At 51.9% G+C, this 26,381-nt stretch overlaps 1 protein-coding gene across 1 annotated transcript in view; it reads left to right on the top strand.

Moving 5' to 3' along the window:
- Positions 1-20,400, top strand: part of Ttbk1 (tau tubulin kinase 1) — a 51,984-nt gene extending 31,584 nt beyond the window's left edge. The window contains exons 13-14 of the mRNA XM_008829084.2: positions 15,144-16,723; positions 17,342-20,400. Coding sequence (XP_008827306.1) covers positions 15,144-16,723; positions 17,342-17,723 — 1,962 coding nt within the window. The 3' untranslated portion in view covers positions 17,724-20,400. The remainder of the gene's footprint in view (positions 1-15,143; positions 16,724-17,341) is intronic.
- Positions 20,401-26,381: the final 5,981 nt, after the last annotated feature.

Genomic DNA, 26,381 nt, shown 5'->3' with positions numbered 1-26,381 from the left:
TTCCAGGAACTGAGCGCAATATGATGAATAAGGTGGAAGTGTGAAATAGCTAGGAGACACTGTTTGTACTGTCGTTTTATTTATTTTTTTTAAAGACAGGGTCTCCTTGTAGCCCCAGCAGGCCTGGAACTCTCTATGTAGCCCAGGCTGTCCTCCATTTCACAGAGGTCTGTCAGTACAGGGATTTAAGGCAAGCACCACCACACACTTGGCTCAGGCTTCTTCCCATGGCTGCCCCTTTCTCCAGCCCCTTTTTTTTTTTTTGGTTTTTTAAAGACAGGGTCTCCTTGTAGCCCCAGCAGGCCTGGAACTCTCTATGTAGCCCAGGCTGTCCTCCATTTCACAGAGGTCTGTCAGTACAGGGATTTAAGGCAAGCACCACCACACACTTGGCTCAGGCTTCTTCCCATGGCTGCCCCTTTCTCCAGCCCCTTTCACAGGCAGTCACTGGCCTCATGGTTGTGCCTCCCAGGGAACAGGGAAGACGCCACAGAGAAACACTTGACCCTCCACCCAGCCCATCTGGGCCTGTCCTCATTCTGAAGACATACAGCCCTCACTGTTCTAAGAGTTCTGCATATCTAGTCCTCGAACCCTTGGAGGTAGGCACCACTTTTACCCCATTTTACAGGGAAAAAACTAAAGTGACCTAGGGTCACTCAAGAAAGAGTTGGGGGCACAACATTAGAGGGCTGATGCTGGGAGTGATGATTCATGCCTGGAATCCCAGTATTTGGAAGGCAACCACAGGAGGATTACCGGGAGTTTAAGGTCAGCCTGGGCTACATTGTGCATTTTAGGCCAGTGTGGGCTACAGAGTGAGAGACCCTGTAGGGAAAAAAACAACAGAAACAACAACAACAACAACAACAACAACAAAAATCACTGGTAGACTGCTTGCCTGGCATGGGAGGGGCCATGGGATCCTGCCAACACTGCAAAACAAACCCAAGCAAACCAACAAAAATCTCTTGGCTTCTTGCAAATAAAACATGAGCATTTGGACCAACTCTTGTCACGGAGACCTTGATACCTTCCTGTGAGGAGGCTGGGGGGTACCAAGGAGGAAAATACTCAGGGGGCACGTGGTTTTAGGTCGCATGAGGAGGGCTGGGGGCATAGCTCAGTGACAAAGCACTTACTTGCTTAGCATGCAAAAACTAATTAAAAAAAAAAAAAAGTAAATAGGAGTGTGGCCCGGGGAACCGTGGCACAGGGGCCTTTGGGACAGGAAGGTTCCGATCCCAGAGGGAGCGCTGAGTTAGGTTGGGGCTAAGCCAGGAAGGCTTCCGGGAGGAGGTGAGTGACCAAGGTCTCTGACCTGGAGACCACAGTGTGAGAGGTGGTGGAGAGGAGGAGGTGGGCAGGGCGCTGGAGGCGCAGCCTAGGTCCCCAGGCTGGACCCGGGAGGCCGGCGGTCTGCAGTCCCGCCGCTTCCCCGCCCCTGCCCCGGGACGCCGGCGCCACTGGGGGCTGTGAGCGGTGGGTGGCCCCCGAGACGAGCTGTCCAGTCTGTACCTGACGCCTCTTTTTCCTCCACTCTCTTGGTCTCTTTCAGTTGGAGGAGGACAGACTCTCGGGGCACTCCCTCCCGCGGTACAGCCCCCTGCGACGACTGGCGTCCTCCGTGTTCTCCTCCTCCACGCTGGAGACGGAGCACTACCCTCACCCCGGCGGCGGCGGCTCCTCGGGCTCCTCCGGTTCCCTCATTCAGCGTAGCCGCTCGGCCGAGAGCAGCCCCGTGCGTGCGCCCCACCGGCGCCACGCGCCCCTGGCCGCCGGCAACCACAGACTCGTGCCCTCGGTGCTCCGCATCTCGCGGTCCCAGCTGCAGCAGGTGTGGGCCCGATTCACCCACAAGACCTAGGCTGGGCCCCCCCCCTCCTGGAGGGGGCAGGTGGGGGGGGTGGGGAGCAGGCAGAGGACCACGGTTCCTTCCCAGGACGCAATAATCACACGACACACAGCCCATCCCACCCACGTGCAATACGCCCCCCTGGACGGTTGGCCCAAGATACTGTAATATTCCCACCCCACCAGAGGCTCTGTCCCGGGTGGGCTCCATTGCTAGGGGTCAGCCAAAATGGTGCAGGGAGGGGTGGGGCTTGCTGGTGCAGCTGGACAGGACAGGACCCTGAGCTGGAACTACCAGCGGGTCCAGAATCCAGGGGAAACCAAGGTGCCGGGTAGACAGAGGCGCTCTAGAGCAGTCTGGTTGCTGAGCTGGTTTTGGCTATTCTGTGATCTTTTGGCGGAGCTGGGTCTGAGCCATCCCTGAAGGCTTGGGGGCAGAGCTGGACCTTTTCAGCCGGTGTGTGTCTGGGTGTCTGTCTAGTTGGCCTGCAGTAGGGGTGTGGTCTCGGGAATGCAATGGAGACTGGTCAGCCAGGTTTGGGGTGTGGATGGGGGAGGTCTATATTCAGAGGTGGGGAGTGGGCAGCCTTGTGACCCTGTGAGTCTTTCCCATACCATCACCACCAAGGCCACAGTCTCTTCCACTTCTTACCCCACAGGCCCAGGCTCTGTGTACTGTTGCCCACACCATCCCCAAGATGTCTGTGTGTCAGTCACTGAGAGGCTTGGCTGTCTGGTCTAGCCCTCAGGACCTGGGGATGGATAGAGGGATTCAACCCGGCCTGTAAGTAGTAAAGCTTAAAGAGGTAGGATCTACAAGATTCTGAGCACAGAATCCAGACAGAATCAGCCCTCATCTGTCCCTCTTAGGGAGGTCCTCTTGCAGGTGCTCAGCTGAGCTATCCCCCCTCCCTCAGTGTGGTGCTGACCAAGCACAAGGTAGGCAAGTCAGAAGAGGATCTGGAGAAGGGTTGGGGTCAAGATATCTGACTGTCCCTGCTCTTTGTGCCCATTTCTCAGTTCTTCAACCTGTCACTGCAGGGACCCCACTTTTCCCTATCTATCTTCATTCCTACCCATGCCAGCCAGCATGACTGGGGGAGCAGTGATGAAGAGGGGACCAGAATGGGTAGTTAGTGCCTGTTTAGGGAGGGGAGGAGGTCCAAAGACTTGCAAAACGTGTGTTTTGGTGAGATTGTGGGCATACATGTATTCTCGTTGAGTATGAGTGTGCTTAGGCGTGTTTGTGCACACAGCAGTCTGCCATGAATGGATGCTCAAACTGTGCCCTGCACAACTCCAGGGAGTGTCATTTACATAGACCGTGGTGTGGCCCACACCTACTGAAGGTACATGGTGCTGCAGCCCTGTGTGTGTGTGCACACGTATGTGTGTGCATGTGTGCGTGTGTGTCAGGGAGCCAGGAAGATGTTTTGCCATCCTTGGTACCTTCTCGTCTCTCTCCTCTCTACCCTTTTCTCCCTCTGATTTTGGCTTCCCTCCTAACTTCATGTCCCATCAACTTCCCAAAATGTATCTGGTAAGAGTAGGGGTCTTAGGGTCCCTGGTCCAGCCTGGGGATGCTGTAAGTGTAGTGGGCAGTGCCCTGGAGTCAAGCTTTTTGCTGATATAGACAACATTGTGATATGGCCCAATGGCTCATCCATACAAGGCAGTTCGATAGTCACCACATTTCTTCAAAACCTCTCCTTTCTTTCTTTCTTTCTTTCTTTCTTTCTTTCTTTCTTTCTTTCTTTCTTTCTTTCTTTCTTTCTTTCTTTCTTTCTTTCTTTTTATTCCATAAATGCCTGAGCCAAGAGCATCTTTTACCTGTGGCAACAAAAGTGGGACTCAGGTTCTAATCCTGTGCCCTCTCTCTCCAGTCTGATTGTTCCCTTTTGAACTTCCCCAAACCCAGGTTCCATCTTGCCCTCTGGGCTGTTCTGGAGGGCTCTTCCCTCTGCCCAGGCAGTAGTTAGGGGAAGGATCGAAAGACCCCTTCAGAAAGAACAGAAATCACAAAGCACAAAGGTGAGGAGTGGGGAAACACAGTGGCCCCTCCCCTGCTTCCAGCACTGCCCCCTCCCCTTTCCCTCTGGCTCCCCACAGATGGTGGCAGGAGGGAGGCAGTGATAGGAGGGGGACACCCCATTGCCCAGCAGCACTGGGATTCCATGAAACCAAGTACTCTGCTATCTGGCATTCTCTTCCAGAGAGTTCCATCTGACCCTGAGGAGTGGAGTCATATCTCAGCGGCCAGAATTCTTCCTGAGGTATTCCAAGATCCCCAAGTGCCTTAAGACTTATCCAAGATAAAAATGGCACTGGCTTGAGCATCTTTGTCGCATTACATATATATTAGTGCTTCCCAAGTGTTTAGGGATGGGAGACCTGTTGGGATGAATTTTCACACTGGTCCCCTCCCACTCTCCCTTCTACCCCTCCCCCCATCACAAATGACACCTGTGAGGAGTTGGATGTCCTGTAAGGCCAGGATTCCAAACATTTGACCCTCCAGAGGGCACCCTTCTGCATGGCCAGTGAGGTGGAGGAGTTTGTAAGCCATAAAGATAACAGCAGTTGATCTTGACCCTACTGTCTTTAGGGCAGCTTTGACTTTGGGGAGCTGCTGGGGTCATGTAAGCCACCTGTGTTCTATCATGGTCACATGGAAGAAAGCAGAGCTCCAGGCACATGGTTTGGGGCTGAGTCTTTCCTTCAGAGGTGAGGTACGGCATTGTGTGCCTGGTGGTGTCCTGCCTTTTTCTCTGTGGGATTTCCCAGAGAACAAGCCAGAATGTTTGGAGAAATGGGTGGGGAAAGTACAGATTCTCCAAAGCAGCTTTGCAAAGCGGACAGAACTTAGTTATGCTTTGAGAATGCTGTTTCTGCATTCACACCCTGCACATAGTGCTGTCTTTAATGCTTTTTTAAGTTTATCTAGCAGTCACCAGCACATAGTATGCTGGTCCACAGTCGGAGCATCTGACAAAATTAACTCACTTGAACCTCATACTAACCTATGTGATAGATCTCAGTACTACTGCATTTAATGGGTGAACCAGACATTTCCTTTATAAGAACATATATTTATTAATAGAAAAGCTGGTCAATGCGAGTAAGTGAGGTTTTGTTCCCTAGCAGTCTAAACACTTTGGTCTGGGTATTGGTTTTCTGCTGTTTATATCTAGGAAGAGGGGAGGTGTCTCTGAACTATCCTTTCCTTCCTTTCCAATCCCACCTTGCCATAAGATGGTGTCCAGCTACAAGTCACTGCAGAGCACCAGGATCAGTTGAAGTAGCTGGACACCCTCCCCCATCACACAAGGCCCAGAGCATCCCTTAGCAGCTGTGAAGATTAGGTGGGCAGCCCATGAGAAAGCAGGTACTTGGACCTTTGGCACTGGAGGGTCTAAGGGGTCAGGCTCGCAGACAGGGCAGACTGGCATCACTTGCTGAGCACTGACAGTGGACTTTCTGAATGTATCACCAACTCACACAGGAGGTCAGTGACCAAAAAAAAAAAAAAAAAAAAAAATCGCCATAGGGGAAACTCCCACTCCACTCACTAGCCACAGCTCAATTAGTTGTTGCTACTGTCTTCCAGTTTTTATGTAAAATCTCTAAATTTTTAATTGTTGGCATCTCATTCACACACACACACACACACACACACACACACACACACAGAAAGAGAGAGGGAGAGGGAGAGAGAGAGAGAGAGAGAGAGAGAGAGAGAGATTGATTTTGTAAAAGGAAAGCCAGTGAGCCAAACCAAACCAGTTTCCAGGAAGAGGTAGTGACCTAAGCTCATTTTGTAACCTCTCTGACCCCAGAGGACTCTCCACTGCACCCCTGTCAGGGGACTACAGCTCTCAGAGCAGGGCAGTCCCCCAGGCACTCAAGCCAGGCTGCTGCTTGGAAAGGGCAGTTCTCTGTCAGTGAGGCTTTGTGATGTGGTGTGTGTGTGTGTGTGTGTGTGTGTGTGTGCGCGTGCGCGCTCAAGTGTGCATGGGGGGGCAGTGGACTTGTTTGTGGTGAGTGGGGTAGGTTCACCTGGGAGAACCAGTGTTTTCTGATGAGGACAGGCCATGTTATGAGGACTCGTAAGTCAGTGAAAAATGCTCTATTAAATTCTCCATAATTAATAATGTACCCCACACACTCAAGGCAGCTTGAGGCACAGCAATAACCATTCAGCACTCATCCCAATCACTAACCCTGAACCCAATACTCCCTTTCCAAATTTCTAGTTTGAGGGAAAACAGACCCAGCCCTGCCCAGTCGGGGGTGGGGGGTGGGGAGTGGCACTTCTGAGCCAAGTTGGTCCCAGCACCCTCCTTCCTGTCTGTGTCCTCTGCCCTGCCCCAGCCCTTTTTATCTGGGTAGGGTGGTGCTGTCTGTCCAGGCAGGAATGGGTGAGCCTGGGTCACTGAGGTAGACAGGAATTGTGTCAGTGTTTGTAAACGGGAAGGGAACTATGCTTGGGGGTGGAGATACCCAAGTGTAGGGACACAGATGCCGTATCCTCTGATGCCCTTGGGTTGATTTGGTACCTGGGGTGTAAGTGTAGACCTACAAGGGTAGACCTGGTACTAGCCCATTCTCCACTGGGACATGCATACCCCATATAGCATAGCATATGAAGTTTAAAGCATCCTTCTCCCTAAGGGAGAGGCTCCTGGCTGAGGACCATCTTCCTCAGATAAACACACACACACACCTTCCTGGCCTGGGAGACCCCCTAAGTTCACCCAAGTAGAGGTGAGGAAGGACTCTGGGAATCTACCTTAGCCCTCTCCTTTCTACTCCAACCACTTGTCCTCCCATCCTGCACAGGCTGTGGGTGGGGTAACCACCCACACACCGTGCACACTGTAGCCACACGCACACTTATCCATTCTCCAGAGAGCAAACTCAGCATCCCGGGCCTGGGGCGCATCCGAGCCCCTGTTGCAGGTTTCTAACTGTAACGGGACCCCTGTCGCCCCCTCCACCTCTGTCCCAGCCCCGGGGCCCGTTCCTCTAGTCCCCTGCAGCCGTCGCACCACGAATGTATGTTCCGTCTTTTTTAACCAGCTGCTACTTGGCGTGCCCAGGGTACCGCTGGCCTCGGAGTCCCCACCTACGCCAGGCGCCCAGGTCCCCGCCCAGCCTGCTTGCTACTAAAAGCCCTTAACTTGGGTTAGCACCCCAGCTGCCCACTTTCGCGCTCAGTTTTGTTTGCTTTCCCCTCTGTGGGCTCACGGCCGCTGAGTCCCAGGCCCCACGGCCGGGCGAGCGGGGACGAGTCGGGGACTCGCCCCAGAGTGCTTCCAGGGTGGGGTACACACGAGGGGCGGGTGGGGGATGGGACGGGAACTGGCTCAGAGGGCCCGATCACCCCACTCCTGATTCCCGTTACCTCACCGCCCCACAGGGCTGCCCCCCACCCTTGCAGTTGGATGCCAAAGAGCCCAGAGTTGAGGGGGAACCAAACTTTGAGCCTAGGTCTCTCAGAGCCACTCACCCCCACTCCCTTTTGCCAGCACTCCAGTCCGCGCCCCTTGTCCCATCCCATCAGCCACTAAGGGCCCTGGGGTGGTCCCCAAACATACACCTACTTCCAACTCTTTCCCCATCCCCATCCCCGAAAATAAAACTCAGGGACCAACATCTGCTTCCTTTGCACTTGCTCCGTCGACCCCTCCCCTGAGGTGGAGGGGCTTCCGTGGGGGAGGGGGAAGGTTTTGGGGGGACTAGAGTTGACAGTATTGTGAAGAGGGGCTGGCCCCTGCCCCCTGCCCCCTGACAGGTGGGACGGGACTGGCACAATGGGGAAACTCAGCCCCAGCGCCTTGCTGAGCTCCCTCCCTCCAGAGACCAGGTACCTCTCCTCTAGGGGATGGGGGGCAGCGAGGGATGGGAAGGCGCTTGCGAGACCTCCCTGAGATCTCAAGTCCCATCCGGTTTATTCCTGAGCCTCCCCCTCCCACCACAATTTCTTCCCCAACCCCTTTTTGTACTGCAATAATATTGTATTATACGCTTGCACTGTTCCCTCACCCCGGCCAGCCTAAGCATGCACGAGAAACTCAAAACCACACACACGAAGATGGGACGCTTTTTTCTGTCTTTCTTTCTTTTTCTTTTTCTTTTTTTTTCTTTTTCTTCTTTCTCTCCGGGGTGCGTCCTCCTTAGTGTATATAAGCGGCGTCAGGGGCCCCGGACCCGGGTAGAAAAGCATGCACTGAGCCCCCGACTCCCCCCAAGACTGCGAGTACTGTACAAATCCAACACTTGAAACCGACACGCACACGCGCGGCGCCGCCACAGGGGTGGGACACGGACATGCACCCACACGCACACGGCCGCGCACGGGCGGGGGGTGGGGGCGCCCCGTCGTCAGACGTCGCTGTGCGAGGGATCTTGTGCCTTTTTAAGTCCCTGTATGTTCATGCAGACAATCCGGAGAGCTTGTGTACTACCAAATCCTGATTAAAGACGCCTTCCAGGAACAAGTGCTTTGGGCTGCTTTCTTTCACCGCTCCCCCAAACCCCACCCCAGGGAGCTGGGCGGAGCGCAAGGGGCCGGCGTTCCTGAGTCAGGGACTGGGGGTGGTGGTGCATGGGTTGCAGGTCAGTGACTCAGACCCACCGACCCCAGGGGCTTTGGCCCCAGCTGGGCTCCTGTTACCCTTACCCTGCTGCCTTCGTGGACTCTTGTCTCAGGGTTCCAATTCCAGGTGCCAACTGGTCAGAGAGGATTTCGGAGAAAGTAGAGGGTTAGGCCTCTGTGGGGTGGGGTATTGAGGCCAAATATGTGCCAAGGATGGGAGCTAGGACATCCTGTGAGGGGGCAGACGCTGCTGAGTTGGGCTGTGGTGGAAGGCCACCCTTACTAACCTCTCCTGCCTGAGGGAGGAGGTGGCTGGGGAGGGGACAGCACCCATGCAGAGTCACTGCAGGGCCTGGGCGTTGCAGGGAGGTATGCACATGGAGGGAAAGCTAAATCAAGGGTCTGGAACCCTAAGGAGAGAACAGCAGGGGGACTCTCCCTCTCTGCCCTCTGCCTCTCTACCTCTGCCCACCATCCTTGCTAGGCATAGGACAGGAGCCAGTATGCTGCTGATCCCGACTGGCCAGGACAGGTTGCCAGTCAGTGGATGAGTTCCTCCAATTGCTATAAAAGAGAACACTTTTGGAAAACCTTTGGGCCTAAAGCAAGACCAACAACAGCTCCATTCCCTAAGGTTTTTAGAAGCCCCCTCCACACATACTTGGCCCTTGGCCCTAAAGCAGGTCGGAGATGGACTGGAGACATTGAGATCTGGGGATCATTTGTGCCAAGGTAGACCCAGCTCAGGCAGCCATGTAATGGTCTTCCTCTTCCCTGGTCAGAGTACCTCTGGAGGTGGGGGGCTGGGGGTTGGGAAGTGGCAGTGGTGAACTGGAGGGAAGGCTCTTGGCTGGATAGACATGCTCTGAAGGAGTTCACACAGACCGAGTCAGGGGCAGTGGAAGTGGCTAAAGAGCCACCAGAGGCCACTTGGTCCTATCTCCTTGCCTCTCGAGCCTGGCATAGCTGCATGGCTGGGATGGCGGAGGGCCAGGGTTGGGAAAGCCTCTTCCAGAGCTGAGGAAGGGATGTGGGAAGTCTTGAGAGGCACAAAGCTCTCCCCTGGCCAGTGGGGGAAGGGGTGCTAGCTTACCTCATGCTCTTGTCACTTAACCTGTCCCAGCCTCCCCCAGCCTTGGGACTTTGAGCTGATGTACTGTTCCAGGCACTAAACTTGGCCAGGGTTCAGACAAGAAGAATCACCATATGTATGCTGTGTGAGCACTGGGAATAGGGGTATAGTGACCTGTCACAGAGGTTCTCCCTGGGCTGATGGGAGCCATTTTAGTAGCAAAGGGAGACCAGGGTCTGGGCCATCTCCTCCTTTCACTTGTGGTATCGAACATGGGCTTGGGTTGGGCTCTGAAGCTAGAGGGGTTCAGGGTTCAACCTCTCTGAGGATCTCAGCTTGAATGGCCTGCTTGGCCTCCAGTCACGACCCCCCAACCGTTACAACCTCTATCTTTTGCCTTCTCAATTACTAGGGAGCTTTCAAACAGCCAGATTTCGGAGCTTTATCTCTCACCTACAAAATCTGAATAAGCTCTGCACTTTTACAAAACACCCATAGTATGCCAAGCCAAGTGTGGGAGCCCGAACAAACAGATTAGAGTCAGAAGGTCACTGCCTTGGGGAAAAGGTATGAGCTCTGCCAGCTCAGCTCCACTTGTTAGCACTTAGCAGCAGCTGGAATGGGGGTAGGGTCACTGCTGTGACCCTCCCACAGCAGCCTCCAGGGCCAAGCACACCTGAAGCCAGGCAGGTGGATCTCTGTGAGTTTGAGGCTAGCTTGGTTTATAAAGAGGATTCCAGGCCAGCCAGGGCTACAAATGAGACCTTGTCTCAAAATAAAACAAACAAAAGAGAAAAGCAGAAAGTACCCAGAGATTACCAGCCACTATGAATGAAAACAAGATCAAGAGAGCAAACAGCTCACTGGGTGTCCAGGAGAGGCAGGGAAATGGCTCTGCTCCTATCTGAGGGAGGGGGAACTTGAATGCAGGCTCTGCTCTTTCCTAGGAGAGAATCAGATGGGAGCGAGGCAGGGGAACTTCGAACAGAAAATCCATTATGCAGAGCCTGGTGTAGGTGGTCCTGATCCTGCTGGCAAAGCTAGTCCCATTCTGAGCTTTACAGCCCTTCTTCTCAAAGGGCCAGATGGCCCCTGTTCATCTGTGTGGCAAAATGGTGAGGCAAGGCAAGTTCTGAGTCCTGGTTGCCCTAGTCAATGCATTTCCTGATTTGGCCAATGCCTGGTTTGGTGCTCTCGCCAGGCCTCAGTGGCCCAGGTGGTTCTCTTTCCCAAATAACAAGAGGAAAGGGCCTTGAGATGGAAGGAGAGAATGTTCTACTTGTGATTATCCACCATTGGTCACTGGTGGGGAGGGGCTTATCCTATTCTCTAGATGAGACTTTCTAGAAAGATCCAGGTAGTTCTACAGAAGCATCAAGATCTCAGAGATGGGACAGGAAAAATTGGCAGAAGTTCTTCAGAGCAGTGGTGATGTGGTGGAGCCCAGGGGCATCCATGCTGGGCAGGAGGTGTGGTGGGGTAGGGTCGGGGGGATGATAGCACCCTACTGTTTTCCTATTCTTGGTTCTCAGTGCAGTCAACCTGTCCCTTGATTTTCATCACCCAAAGCTTAAAGAAGCCTTCTCCACTTGGCCAGCTGTTTTCTGCATCTGTAACTCTGGATGTGGCAAAGCACTGCAGCCCTAGGCCTGCCACACGTTAGTACTTAACATTTACTGAATGAATGGGTGAAATAAGAATAAACGAATGTTGTTGAAAAAGAGGCAGCTCCATCAAAGTGGAGGTAGGATCCTCCTACCTCTGCTTCCTAGTTGCTAGGACTGCAGGTATGTGTCATTACACACTGGCTTTTTGTCTAAGTGCTAGAGATCCAAACTCAGGTCCTCAGGCTTTTCCAGGAAACACTTTATCCACCGAACATCTCCCTAGCTCCATCCCCCCTTTTTGGTGTTTTTAAGATAGAGTATCATTACATAGCCCAAGCTGACCTCAAACTCACAGTAGTCTTCCTACCTTAGTGTCCTGAGTGCTAAGACTACAGGCATGCACGACTATACTCAGCTGAAGGCTACCCTGCCTTGCATTACCGCTTTCTCTCATCAAGTCCTGACAGACAGTGGATGATAAGGAAACTGGGGAGGAGGTCACATCTTTGACAGAGGCTTTGTCTTGGAATTTCCTGGCTCATCCTATGCCAGCCTTAGTGCTATCTGTACTGAAGCCACAGCCTGGGCTTCTCCTTTGCCCATCCCCATAGCTGTGGTGTTCAGGCTCTGCTGAGGTTGGAAGGGGCAGTGATCTCCAAACTAGCCTGAGCAGAGCAGGTGGGAGGAGGTAGTGGTGGGAGGGAACTCACATTCTTTGAGCATCTGCAGGCCCATTGCTTATGTGTCTTATTTATGCTTAGATCTTTGAGAAATGCCCATTATCCCTCATTCCCTGATCCTTGATTCCTGAAGACAAAGCCACATCTGTCTTATTCAATACCTGACCCATACAGATTCTTTTCTAAAAGCTTTTATTATGTTTAGTTTTTATTTTTATTTGTGTGTGTATGTGTGTGTGTGTGTGTGTGTGTGTGTTGGGGTTGGTTTGCACATGCCATGGTGCACATGTGGAGGTCAGAACACAGTTTGTCAGTTCTTTTCTTTCTACCATATGGGTCCTGGGGATTGAACTCAGGTTGTCAGGCTTAGCAGCAAGTGTCTTAATCCATGGAACCATCTCACCAGCCCCATATAGATTCTTAGCCTAAATTTAGCAACCAGACACTTTGTATATGGACACTTTTGTGTGTATTTGCATATGTGTGCCTCTGTGTGTGTGTGTGTGTTCCCCAGGGTCGTTCTCAGGAGCTGCTCATTGTTGGAGACCACTGCTTTACCTAAATTCTGCTGAAAGCATGCTTGACCACACCTAACAGCACCTCCACTCAAGAATGTCAACCTGGCAAGGGTTGATAGGCATGTGTGCTGAGGCAGACAAAGGAATGCAGTGCCCCACTCCAAATTATATGAAGAAATAACACCCTGATCACTGGTCATGTTGCCCTGTTACAGTTAGCTAACCTTCATTGTAGTAAGCAGATTTTTTTTTTTTCTTCAAAATAACGTATCTTGAAGTCTTGCGGAAGTTTTCTCAAGATTGATTACAGTGAATAAAAGTTACATTGTTTGCCCTGGCTATGCACATTAAAGCAATAAATACAGTGGAACAGGAGCCCTGGGCCTCTGTCCCTCAGCAGAGAGCCTCCTGATCCTCCACGCTTGAAATTCGTATTACATGTTTGTTTTTCCTTCATGCTGTGCTGTCCCTCTTTGAGGATTCTCTTAGCCCTGCCATACTGGATGCAGCAGTCAACTTTGTTTTCTGAGACAGGGCTTCTTCTGCAGACTAGACTAAGCTGACTGGCCAGCTGGCTCCAGGGGTCCACTCATCTTCATCTCCCCAGCACTGGGATTATAAGTACACACCACCATATCTGGCTTTTCACACGAGTCCTAGGGCTCAAACTTGGGTTGCAAGTACTTTATCAATTGAACCATCTCCCTCCCACCCCCTGCCTTTAAAAAAGATAGTCCCATGTAGCCCAGGCTGGCCTCAAACTCACCTGTGTAGCTGAGGCTGGCCTTGACTCCCTGATCTTCAGAACTCTGCTCCCAAGTGCTTAGATTACATGCATGTATCACTACACCCAGTTAAGGATTCTTTGAATGAATGAATGAATGATAACAACAAACCCTCTAGGGGCTTGGTTTACAGGAGAAAGAACCACACAAACACATGCACAGAGAATAGTAGGTTGGGCATACAGAAAGGAGAGCTAATGAAGTCTGCTTGGTGGGTGAGTAGGGTGACTTTGCAGAAGAGGAGCTGTTTAAAGAGAGCAGGGATTTATCAAATGTGAATAGAGGGGGTGTCCTAGTTTGTTTCTCCATTGCTGTAACAAAACACTGACCAATATCAACTTGGGGAGGAAAGGGTTTATTCAGCTTACATCTCCCAGGTCACAGTTCATCAGGGAGCCCAAGGTAGGAACTCAGGGCAGGAACCTGGAGGCAGGAGCTGGAGCACAGGCCATGGAGGAATGCTGCTTACTGGCTTGCTCCCCTGGCCCCTGCTCAGCCTGCTTTCTTATGCAACACAGGCCCACCTGCCCAGAGGTGGCACCACCCATAGTGGGCTGGGCCCTCCAACATCACTCAACCATCAAGAAGGCGCCCCATGGATATGGCCACAGGTCAGTCCAATGGAGGCAATTCCCCATTTGAGGCTCCCTCAACCCAGGTGTGTCAAGTTGACACTAAAGCTATCCAGCACAGGGGGTGAGGAGGATCCTGTCCTAGGTAGGGAAACTGCTGGGGCAAAGTGTGAGATGCATGACACACCCAGGGAGATGCTGGAGCATATGATGGGCACTCATGGGTGCTTTAGTAAGTGATGCTAAGGGAGAAGGTAGGAGCCAAGCATAGTGGTGGTGGAAGGTTGCTCCTGTGCCAGGCCAATAGGAACTGTCATTTGAGGGGGATCACTGCAGAGAAAGATGGAATCAGCTAAGTTTTAGGAAGTTCACTCTGGCAGCTGTAAGGATAAGTGATGATATCAGGAAGGAGATAACAGGCTGGTATCTGGGGACTACTGGACAAACAGGACAAAGACCATGGAAGGCCTCAGGGAGAAGACACAGAGATGGTTAAATGGGGCTATGGAATTGAAGGTGCCAGAATTATTCTGCCCCAGCTTCTGGTCTGAATGGGCTGTGTCCTGTTGGTTCAGGAAGACAGAGGCCCACTGTATTCAAAAAGGCTAACAAAATGCTGGACACTGAGCATCATCCCACTGGAACAAACCTGTACTACCCTGGTAGGTCAGGTGCATTGTGGGTGCTTGGGGATGTCTGTAGAGTAGACAGGGTGGAGTCAGAGAAGGGACCAAGTAGGTGAAGGAGACAGTTGGTCCTGAGAAGATCGAGCCTTTCTATCCTAGAAGTGAAGAGACAAAGACAGGGTGTGATGAGAGTATAAAAGTAGAGTTTGGCCATGGTCGCATTGCTAAGGGCTCTGAATAAGGTTTCACAAAGGAAAACTGAGATTAAGTCCCAGACCACAGGAGGGAAGAAAGTTGGAGCTCTAGAGATCTGGACTGTACACTTTGGAGAGATGACATCCCTAATGGGTCCCCAGGCCCTGGGCAGCCAGCTCTGACACTGCAGAGGAGCAGCTAACCATCTGTGGGCACAACCCATCTCAGTGAGTGACTCAGAGCCTCCTGTCTGGTCACGTATAAAAGAAGAGCTGATCTGAATGGTGGTACTTTTTGATTCTCGTATTTTCTGTTACCAGTTAAACTCTAAGGTTGGCTCCGAGGTTCAGAATGTGTACAGTGAGGGGAAGGAGAAGGCAGGGAGACAAAAAATTGGCTAGGATCTGTACCTTGGCCCTCAGAGGTTTTCTGAGCATTTACTAGGTGCCAGAGGCCATTCTAGGACCTGAGACCGTGGCAGTAAACAAAACAGACCCAGTGCCTACCTTTGTGGAGCTTTTAGTCTGGTGGATGTCCCTGGGGAATGGGAGTCTCTCAGCTTGGGGTGCAGGTGAGGCTTCCTCGGGTCCAAGAGGGTGCATGACATCAGTGGGTCCCTGTGTGTGCCCCTTGCAGGTGTTCTCTGTGGCGCCCCCGTTTGAGGTGAATGGCCTCCCACGAGCTGTGCCTCTGAGCTTGCCCTACCAGGACTTCAAGAGAGACCTCTCTGATTACCGAGAACGGGCACGGCTGCTCAACAGGGTCCGGAGGGTGGGCTTCTCCCACATGCTGCTCACCACCCCCCAGGTCCCACTGACTCCCTTTCAGCCTCAGGCAAATGGGAAGGATGGAGAGGAAGAGGAAGAGGAGGAAGAAGAGGAGGAAGAGGAAGAAGAGGAGGAGGAAGAGGAAGAAGAGGAAGAAGAGGAGGAAGAGGAAGAGGGGGAGGAAGAAGAGGAGGAGGAAGAGGAGGCAGGGGCCCTTGGGGAGGTGCTGGGGCCTCACAGTGGCTCTAGCAGTGAGGGGAGCGAGAGGAGCACTGACCGGAGCCAGGAGGGTGCCCCATCCACGTTGCTGGCTGATGACCAGAAGGAGTCCAGGGGTCGGGCCTCCATGGCTGATGGGGACTTGGAGCCTGAGGAGGGCTCCAAAACGCTGGTGCTTGTCTCCCCTGGTGACATGAAGAAGTCGCCAGTCACTGCCGAACTGGCCCCTGACCCAGACCTGGGTACCCTGGCTGCCCTCACCCCTCAGCACGAACGGCCCCAGCCTACCGGAAGCCAGCTGGACGTATCGGAGCCAGGCACCCTGTCCTCTGTCCTCAAATCTGAAGCCAAGCCCTCAGGGTCTGGAGCAGGGCTCGGGGTTGGGCCGGGAGCCACGGGGTCTGGGGGTGTGGCAGTCACCTCCTCACCCTTCACCAAAGTTGAGAGGACCTTTGTGCACATTGCAGAAAAAACCCACCTCAATGTTATGTCTTCCAGAGGACAAGCCTCCAGGCCGGAGGAGTTCAGCACTGGGGGAGAGTTGGGTCTGGAGGTCCTCTCTGAGGGGGCCACTGCAGAGGAGAGGGCCCCAGTGCCTCTGGAGAATGGCATGGCCCTGTCAGGGCTGGAGACAGCTGAGATACAGAGTAGTGCCCTGACTGGTCCTCCTGGGGAAATACCCTCAGAAGTGGTCACAGACTCACTGCCCAATGGCCCAGCCCTTACTGATGGGCCTGTCCCAGCATCCCCACTGGAACCAGTCCCTAAGAAAGGGCCCACCTTCTCCCCCAGCCGCCGTGCTATGCCAGGCCCTCTCCCCAGGAGCCGTATTCCTGTCTTGTTGTCAGAAGAAGATACGGGCTCAGAGCCCTCTGGCTCTCTGTCGGCCAAAGAGCGGTGGAACAAGCGGGCTAGGCCACAGCAGGACCTGGCCCGGTTGGTGATGGAGAAGAGGCAGGGTCGCCTGTTGCTGCGGCTGGCCTCAGGAGCCTCATCCTCCTCCAGTGAGGAGCAGCGCCGTGCCTCTGAGACACTCTCAGGCACTGGCTCTGAGGAGGACACGCCTGCCTCAGAGCCCACGGCAGCCTTATCTAGGAAGGCTCGGGGGACAGGGACCACCAGGAGCCGTATTCCCCGCCCCATCAGTATGCCCATGCCTGCTGAAGCCCAGCAACCTTCCAGCAGACCGCATGGTGCAGCCCTAGCCTCTGACTCGGCCATCACCAGCAGGTGAGAAACCCTTGCCAGCCCCAGGGTGGGCAGAGTGACCACAGGTTTCCAGGGACTTCCCAGAGGCAAGGTTAGGCTACAGCACCCTCAGCTACCTCTCTGGTCTGCCATCTCCCAGCTGGGCACTTTTAGACTTAAGACCCAAGTGACTCAGCTGTGTCACTTGGCTCAAGAGAATAGTAACAGGGCAACTAGAGGGGAGACCCTGGAGGCCAGGCTTGGGAAAGGTCTCTAGAGACCAGTGGTGCCCACCCACAACCTCCCATATGCCATAAGGCATTTGAAGCTGAAGGATAAGCCCCAGAGCTTTAATAACTGGCATGAAACAGCATTTCATGTTACTATTAACACAAGTATATTATAGATTAGAATGCAACCCACGAGAGTTTCAAAGATGGAACAAGACCCTTAAGGAAAGCTTGCTGGCAGGCTCCTCCAGCATTAACCCTAAAGGCCCCTCACTGCTGGAAAGGAGCACGGGGTCTGTGCCTGGTCTCTTCCACCTCATCCAGCTCCGAGGACCCAGGTCTCTAGGACTCAATTGCCAAGAGCATTCTGAAAACTTGCCTCCTCTTTTGCTTCTTTACCCTCCTCTTTCTCTTGCCTTCTGCTTCTCAGCCCGCTCCAGCTGCAGAAGCCCTCAGGGGTTGCTGACCTCCGTCCCAAGCAGCCAGCCGTCCGGGGCTCCGGCCCAGGTCGAGGCCAAGTCTCCAGGCCGGCAGCGTCCCGCAGTCCCGGCATCTCCGCCTCCACCGCGCGCCACCCCAGCGGGTCCCCGCGGAGCCAGTCCCTGTCCCGCAAAGAGAGCCCCTCCCCCTCGCACCAAGCCCGGCCTGGGGTTCCTCCTTCCCGGGGGGGCCTTCAGGCCCGATCTCAGCTTGAGGGTACCCCCTCTACAGGGCCCCCCAAGAAAGGACCCAGAGGGAAACAACTGCAGACTCAGCGCGCAGCAACCAAAGGCCGGGCGGCGGTCTGGGAGGGCCGGCCCGGGACCAGATAATGATGCCCGCGGCTCTCTGCGGCCCCCCACCCTCACCCCGGTCCCCACCCGCAGCCGGCCACACTGGAGCATCTCCCAGCACAGCCTTACGCGCCCGACGCGCGCCACCGCGGCCCCAGCTTCCCGCCTTCACCGTCCAGGACCCACCAGGCAGCTGACCCGGGAGGGTGCGCATCCTGGTCCTCTCTCTGCGTTCCTGCCTTCCTCCGGCCACCCCTCTGCGGGGGACAGGCTCACAGCAGACCCTCTGCCCCGGGAAGGCTCAGCCACTCTTCACCGAGGACTCCGCTTCTGGGGAAGTCCCCTTCACCCACCAGGCCTTGGCTGCTCTCTGTGCCCTCTACCCGAGGGGGCTTCCACCTGCTTCCACCTCCTGCGCTGGCCTTGCCCTCTTCCTGACCCTCTCTTCCAGCCAGCCCTCTGACTTCCCCTCCTTTTGGGAGAAACGGCCTCAAACGCCAGAAGTCCAGGCTTCAGCCTCCCAGGAGTCTCCTGGGGGCAAGCCATGGTGGTCACAGAGGGCCAAGCCAAGATTGGGGAGGTGGGACCCCAGGGGCTATTGGTCTACTTCGGCTTGAGGGGACACCTCTGGCTTTGCCAAAGTCAGCTTTGTGAGAGGCAGTGTCATGTGATTTTTGGGAAGGGGTCGTTCCCTTGTACCGCTGGGGTACCTAAACCTCTCTCTTGGGTATGAATAGGTGGGGCCTCAACACCACAGGAAGTGGGCCCCTGCTTTCCTGGGCAAGTGTTTCCCAGTGCGAATTTGGAAGGGGGCTTTAAAAAGGTTTCACTCTCTTTGGTCCCCTGGTGGAGTGCTCAGGACCCCTTCCCATCAGGAATTCCTTCCTGACATCTAACCTCAATTTCAGCTAACACTCCTTTCTCCTGAGTTCCATGCAGGTGGAGAGTGGTTGGTTGTTAGAGATTGGGTTCTAGCCCAGGTCACCCTCTGTGTGGTGTGGGCTGTGAGGAGTAGGCTGGACCAGGCATCGTGTCCCCAAGTGGGCAGAGGGAGCAGGACCAGGCAGACTGGCCCCTGGAGGCAGAAGGGCCCTTCTCACTTCAGATTGTGTGAACCCAGATGGTGCCCATTATTCCCTCAGCTCACCCTTCAGCCCAATCCCTTCCGCCCTGAGCCAGCCCTGGCAGCTGAGCTGAGCTGCTCTGTCTTGGACATGGGACCTCCTCCTGCATTCTGGCTTCTGCCTAGCTCACCACCTCATCAGGAACCTCAGCTGCCTACATCGGGACAAAGCAGCACACTGGCTGCGAAATGGACAGCCAACCCCACCTATCTGGGACAGGGAACCCCTGCAACCTCCTCCATCCTCAGCATCCACAGCCTTTGCCCCCTGGCCCAGCCCCTGTGCCCTTCCCTGAGCCACAGAGAGCAAGCCAGGACATCCAGGGGAAGAGGAAGGAAGGCTCTGCACACCAGCGGTCTGGCCACATTCATCCTCCATCAGTTGGAAGGATGCCCAAAAAGAAGCGGGCCTGGGAACAGCTTAGGAACAGCTGAACCCCTCATGGAGAGTCAGCAGGCCCAAGAGGCTGCTTCTATGTCCATGCAGACCAATCGGGGAGGAATCTGGGGTGGATAAGCCTTCGAGGTTCATCCCACGCTGATGCAGAAGCTCCCAGAACACTCAGGAAACCTCTCCAGACACAGCCCTCTCTGTCAACCTGAGGCCCTCCTAAGACCCTCTACTGCCCTCTGGTCCAGCAGAGGCGGTGGAGGGGCAACTCCCTCCCACTTAGAGCTTCTCTGAATGACAATCAGCTCATGCCAGGTGGGGACCAGGGCATGACCCCTGGGCCTGCTCCTTGCCACCAACCGAACCATGAATGTAGGGCCCCTTCCAGCCTCATCTCTGCTGTAGGATCAACAACACCCTGGTTTGGAGTTGGGAGGAAGGGGAGGCCTGAGAGAGCCTCAGGCCCATCCTACCCTCAGCTTCACCCAGAGCTGGAGCTGGCAGAGATGCAAAACCCAGTCCACTCTTGGGATTCTAAACCTCGCTAGGGTTCCAACAGACCTCGGGCCTCAAGTCACTGAATGTCATCAGACTGGGGGAAAGAGGGAAAGAGGCTAGCAGAGGCAGGTGGCTAGAGGACTCCTCTCCCTAGGAAGGACCCAGGGCTGAGGAAACCACATGTCCCAGGGCCCTCACCCCCAGCTACAGCCTTCCCATCCCCTGCACCAGGCCCTCCAGATCTTTAGTCCTTCCTCTATGAGAGTGTCATACCACACCACCTTCCCTCCCTCCCCATCCTGACCACCTAATGTCATTGGTTCAGATGTGCAGGTGTGCTTACCTTAACACACCTTGTCTCTCCAGGTGCACTACTGCGGGGGGTGGGGGGGGCTGCCCCAGGGCACATGGGTCTCTGGCTTCCAGCTCCTCACAAAGGCCTAACTTAGTCTTCTCAGCCCCTTGGGCATGGGGGGTAGGGGGACAGGGAGCTGCCCTCCTCCTTGGGAAGCAACAGAAGAATGTTTACACGCCAAACAGAATGTAACACCCCTTCCCCACCCTTCCCAGTCACTGCATGGCCTCTGCCCGCCCTGCACCAGCCCACTCCTCCCACACCCACACCCTGGAAGCCGCTGTCATGATTAGATTGGGTCTCAGAAGGGAAGTAGCCATCACACCATTAAAAAGCCTGTGGACCTTTCTATTGGCCTGGACTGTTCTTCCCTTTAGGGAGGGTAGGGTAAAACCCAGCCTTCGAGGGTGAGGATGGATGGAGAGAAGATGCAGGATGGTGTCAAGTGGGTAGAGACATTGTCTGTACAGAGGAGGAAAGCTCAGGTCCAGTACAGGGTCACACGGGTGGAAGGGGACCCTCCTGTGCTCAGATCCCTGTGCTCAGACCCCTGATTGTCTGCTGAAGGTTAAGGACTCTAAATTTGGCTTGGTACAAAAAGGCAGGAAGGAAGCAAGCTTGTTTTTGTTTTTAATGGCCCTAAAGATATCAGAAGTGGCAGTGTTTAGAGAGCTATTAGGTATAGCATCTCACAGGCAATGATCACATAGCCAAATCTGCCCCAGCCACCAGTGAGTGGAGCCTGTAACAGCCTCACTGAGCCTAGTTTATCCCATGGATATACGTCTATACTTGCAAAACTACATGTGGCCAAAGTTATCCATTGTATCACTCTGCAAAGCCTTGTCTGCAAATCTGAAACACAAGAAGTTCTGAAAACTGTGTTTTTATTTGTGCGATAAAAGTTCATTTGGTATCAAAGCCTCACAAGAAAGCCAGGTTGGTGACTCACACTTGTAATCCCAGTACTTAGGAGGCTGAAGCAGGAGGATATTTGAGAGCTCAAGGCCAGCCTGGGCTACACAGTGAGTTCCAGGCCAGCCTAGGCTAAGTGTAAGACTCTGTTCTCAAAAAAACAAAAAGCCATGGTAAATTGTTTATAATAGTTATTTATTCCATTTATTATACTTATTTTCAGTGGAATAAAAGTCTTTTGACACAAGGTCTTGCTAGATAGCCCAGGCTGGTCTCAAACTTGTCATCTTCCTGCCTAAGCCTCCTGCGTGCTGGGATCACATGTGTATACCACTATGCTCAGGTAGGTGAAAATATCAGTTTTTAATTACGGGACACTGCTCTTGATCCTATAGCATGGAATATGCACAGAATTACTTTCTTTTAAAAAGTATTTCATCTGTCTTCTGTGATCTCAATGGTTTAGGTACAGAAACTGTGGATCTGTAAAAGAAAGGGAAGCAAGCTAAATGACTATTAGAGGGGGCTGGTCAACAAAGCAAGGCCCACCCATATGATGGAATCACATTGTGGGGTACTGTGAGACAGAATGGAGTGGCTCTTTCAATATGCTTTTGGACCACTCTCCACAACTAAGGAAATGCAATGTGTGGCCTGTGAGGCTTTTGGAGCAGTAAAGCAGGTGGGATGCTGAAAGGTCCATTGGCCTTCAGGGAGTGGCCTGGGCAGAGACAGGCTGTAATGGACAGTGACTGAGGCACCTTTTACATTCTGAATCCTAAGTTCACTGGGAGTGAGTTTTTCATCTAGTGAACATGAAATAATTTCTCCCCTGGGGTCAGCCTCTGGGTCATACGTACATGGGGTGGGAAGTGAAGAAATCCAGGCTTGAAAGCCCTGCTCTCCCTCCTGGCGGGGCGGGGGGGGCGGGAACACGGGACTGTTCTTGGACATGCAGAACTGTCTTAGCCTCTTGGGAGCCCCCTCCTCTGACTTGAATGCTGTGGGCTCCAGGACCTTCTGTGGGCCCTATGTACTTTCACCTTCCTTGTTTAAAATGTCCAAAGCAGGACATACTTGTAGTAAATGCTAAAAGCATATTCAATAAAACATGAAACCCCCTGTGCATGAATCTGACCATTGAGAGATGACTTGTGAATGGCTTGATGTGGACCATTACATACCTTTTTTATGTTTATAATAATAGCTATCTCTCTCTGTCCATATATATTTCTTATAAATAAAAAGAGGAGCGTATTATACCTACTATTCTGAAATGTGATTTTTATTCCTAACAATATGTCTTGAAATGCAGATCTTACCCATCTCCCCCACCCTGCAGTGCTTCGGATCAAGTCGAGGTACAGTCTTGTGCATGCTAGGTAAGTGCTCTGTGACTGAGCAGTCTCCAGCTCACCTCCATTTGTTTTATTTAAATTTAATTTTATTAATTGATATATCTTGTATGAATACATGCATCACCATTGCTTACATGTGGAGGGGTAGAAGACACCTTTTGGGGAGTCAGTTCTCTCCTACCATGTGGGTCCTGGGGATTTGAACTCTGGCTGTCAGTCTTGGCCATAAGTGCCTTTAACTACTGAGCCATCTCTCTGGCCCTTCTCTATTTTTTTTTAAGTGACTTGCATACAATTTAATTTACATCACAATTCATGATTTTTTTTTTTTTTTTTTGTCCTTTTGAGACAGGGTCTCCCTGTAGCCCCAGCTGTCTTGGAACTCACTATGTAGACCAAGCTGGCCTTGAACTCACAGAGATCCTCCTGCCTCTGCCTCCCGAGTGCTGGGATTAAAGGTGTGCACCACCACGCCCAGCACAATTCATGACTTTAAAAAAATACATTTTATTTATTTAATGTGTATGAGTGTATTGCCAGCATGTATGTGAGTGCACCTGTGTCGTGCAATGCTGTGGAGGTCAGAAGAGGGCTTGGATTCCCCTGAAACTGGAGTTAAAGACGGCTTGTAGCCGCCATGTGGGTGCTGGGAATCGAACCCGGGTCTTCTGCAAGAGCAGTCAGTGCTCTTAACCGCTGAGCCATCTCTCCAGCCCCATTTCACAACTTTTTACAGGGTATTCATAGAGTTGTATGACTATCAGCACAATCTATTTTAGAACATTTCCATCATTCATAAAAAAACTCCCTACCCATTAACAGTTAACAGTCATCTATATCGCTTGCTCAACCCCACAGCCTTAGGCAATCATAAATCTACTTTCCATCTGTAGATATGCCTGTTTGGGGGCGGGGGATGTAGCTCAGTTGTTAGAGTGCTTGCCTAGCATGCACACGGCCCTGGTTTGAACCCAGCATCCCATAAACTGGGTATGTTGGCACACACCTGTAATTCCAAAATTTGGGAGCTGGAGGCAGGAGGATTAGAAATTCAAGATCATCCTTGGCCACATAATGAGTTTGAGGTTAATATGGGCTACATGAGACTTTGTCTAAAAAACAACTTCTTTCAATTAGTGTAGTTTCAAGGCACTTCCATACTGTAACATTTATCAATAATTTATTCCTTTTTTATTACCAAAAAAAATTTGTTTTGGTCTTTTTGAGACAGGGTCTCCCTGTAGCCCCAGCTGTCCTGGAACTCACTATGTAGACCAGGCTGGCCTTGAACGCACAGAGATCTGCCTGCCTCTGCCTCCCAAGTGCTGGGATTAAAGGCATGCACCACCATGCCCAGTTATAATATTCTTTTTTTAAAAAAAAATATTTTATTTAGCCAGTCATGGTGGCTCAGACCTTTAATCCCAGCACTCGGGAGGCAGAGGCATGCAGATCTCTGTGAGTTCGAGGCCAGCCTGGTCTACATAAGGAGTTCCAGGCCAGCTGGGGCTACAGGGAGACCCCGTCTCAAAAAGAATCCCCCCCAAATTATTTTTTTTTAATTTTGTGTGTAGGAGTGTATTGCCTGCATGTGTGTGAGATCACCTGTGTCATGCAATGCCGCAGAGGTCAGATGAGGGCTTCGGATTCCCCTGAAACTGGAGTTCAGGATGGTTCACAGATACCATGTAGGTGATGGGAATTGAACCCAGGTCCTCTGCAAGAGCAGTCAGTGCTCTTAACTGCTGAGCCATCTCTCCAAATAATATTCTAGCATATGGATATAACATTTTATTTTTCCACTCATAAGTTGATGGACTAGTTTGGCTATTATGACCAATGCTACTATCTACAAGACCCTTGTGTTCTTCTTAATAACAATGTCATGGGGCTGGAGAGATGGCTCAGCAGTTAAGAACACTGACTGTTCTTGCAGAAGACCTGGGTTCGAATCCCAGTACCCACATGGCAGCTCACAACTGTCTGTAACTTTAGCTCCAGGGGATCCGATGATCTCTTCTGTCTTCCTAGGGCATTGCACGGCACAGGTGCACTTACCTAATGCAGGCAATACACACATACACATAAAATAAAAATAAAAAACAATAAAATATTTTTAAAAACGATGTCATATTATACAACACAAATGTTTCATGATCATATTTAACCAGTTCCATATGGATTTTTTTTCATTATTACTGTTTTAAAAATTTCACTATTTCAAATAGTGCCAAAATGAAGACTGATTTAGAAATCCCTAGAACAATAAAATGATGAAAAGTGGTTTTTGTTTTTTGGGGTTTTTTGGGTTTTTTTTGAGACAAGGTCTCCCTGAAGCCCCAGCTGACCTGGAACTCGCTATGTAGACCAGGCTGGCCTCGAATTCACAGAGATCCACCTGCCTCTGCCTCCCAAGTGCTGGGATTAAAGGCATGTGCCACCACACCTGCCTCCTATTCTTTTTTAGACAGGGGCTCATGTAGCCCAGGGTGGCCTCAACTCTCTGTGTAGCTAAGGACAGCCTTTGGATGTGTGTTCCTCCTGCCTCCATTTTCTGAGTGCTGGAACTCTAGGCATGCACCACTGTACTGGTTTCTCTCAACCATTTCTTCAGTGAATTCTTTGAGCATTGCTGAGTTGTACCTGTACCACAAAATAGGCCAGACACTGAGATTGTTCAGGTAGAACAGACACAGTGTTCTCAGCTTGGGTGGAAATTACCTTTCACTTTCCATGTGGTATGTTCCTTGGTGCATGAAGTTTTGGGAGCATCAAGGAAGACCCCCTGACTGATGTGCCTCCTTAAAAAAAATTAAGTGATTGGGGGCTGGAGAGATGGCTCAGAGGTTAAGAGTACTGGCTGCTCTTCCAGAGGACCAGGGTTCGATTCCTAGTACCCACAAGGTGGTTAACAACCATCCATAATTCCAGTTTCTGGGGATATGAAGCCTTCTTCTGGCCTCCATGGCCTTGCACAACACAGGTGCACTTACACACGTGCAGGCAAAACATTTATCACATAAAAATAAAGAAAGATGGCCGGGCATGGTGGCACATGCCTTTAATTCCAGCACTTGGGAGGCAGAGGCAGGCGGATCCTTGTGAGTTCAAGGCCAGCCTGGTCTACATAGTGAGTTCCAGGACAGCTGGGGCTACAAGGAGACCCTGTAAAGATGGCTAAGAAGCATCTTAAAAGATGTTCAACATCACTAATAATTAGGGAAATGAAAACTAAAACCACTTTAAGATTTCATCTTACCCCAGTCAGACTGGCTAAGATCAAGAGAACAAATGATACCAAATGTTGGAATGTGGGGAAAGGGGAACACTCATCCACTGCTGGTGGGGCTGCAAACTTGTTCAAACCGTATGGAAAGCAGCGTGAAGAACTCTTAAGAAAACTACAAATAAACCTACCATTTGACTCAGTTATACCACTCCTTGGTATATACCCAAAGAACTCATCCTATTGCAGAGACATCTGTACATCCATGTTTGTTGCTGCTCTTTTCACAATAGCTACGAGATGGAAGCAACCTAAGTGTCCCTCAATTGATGAGTGGATAATGAAAATGTAGTTCATTTATACGACGGAGTTTTACTTAGTGGTAAAGAAAGATGAAATCATGAAATTTGCAGGTAAATGGATGGAACTAGAAACTTATACTAAGTGATTACTTCATGGACTCAGAAAAAAAATCGACATATGTTCTCCCTCATATGTGGATCCTAGAACCAAACCCTGATGAGTGAGTATGTATCCAGACATAACTACAGGAACCAGGATAATGGAAAGGAACCAGGGAGGTAAAGGAAAAGAAAGAAACTGAAAGAGAAGAACAGTAGGAAACAGGCATTAATAAGGGAGATGTGGATCAAAATTGGGTTAAAGGAGGGGGGAGGGAAGGGTATACAAGGAACCTAGGGGATAAAGGGAAAGAAGGAGCTCAAGACAGGTAGGACCATAGGAGAAGGGTACTATTAAGGGAGAAAGGGGGGAAATGGGGGCACCTTAAGTGGGAAAACCATGATGGAGGGGTGAAACAATGCACAAGAG

The sequence above is a fragment of the Nannospalax galili genome, unplaced genomic scaffold (assembly GCF_000622305.1).
Source record: "Nannospalax galili isolate Female #2095 unplaced genomic scaffold, S.galili_v1.0 scaffold653, whole genome shotgun sequence".
NCBI classification, from domain to species: Eukaryota; Metazoa; Chordata; class Mammalia; order Rodentia; family Spalacidae; genus Nannospalax; species Nannospalax galili.
The sequence above is the reverse complement of the archived record's forward strand: the minus strand, read 5'-3'. Positions and strand labels throughout refer to the sequence as shown.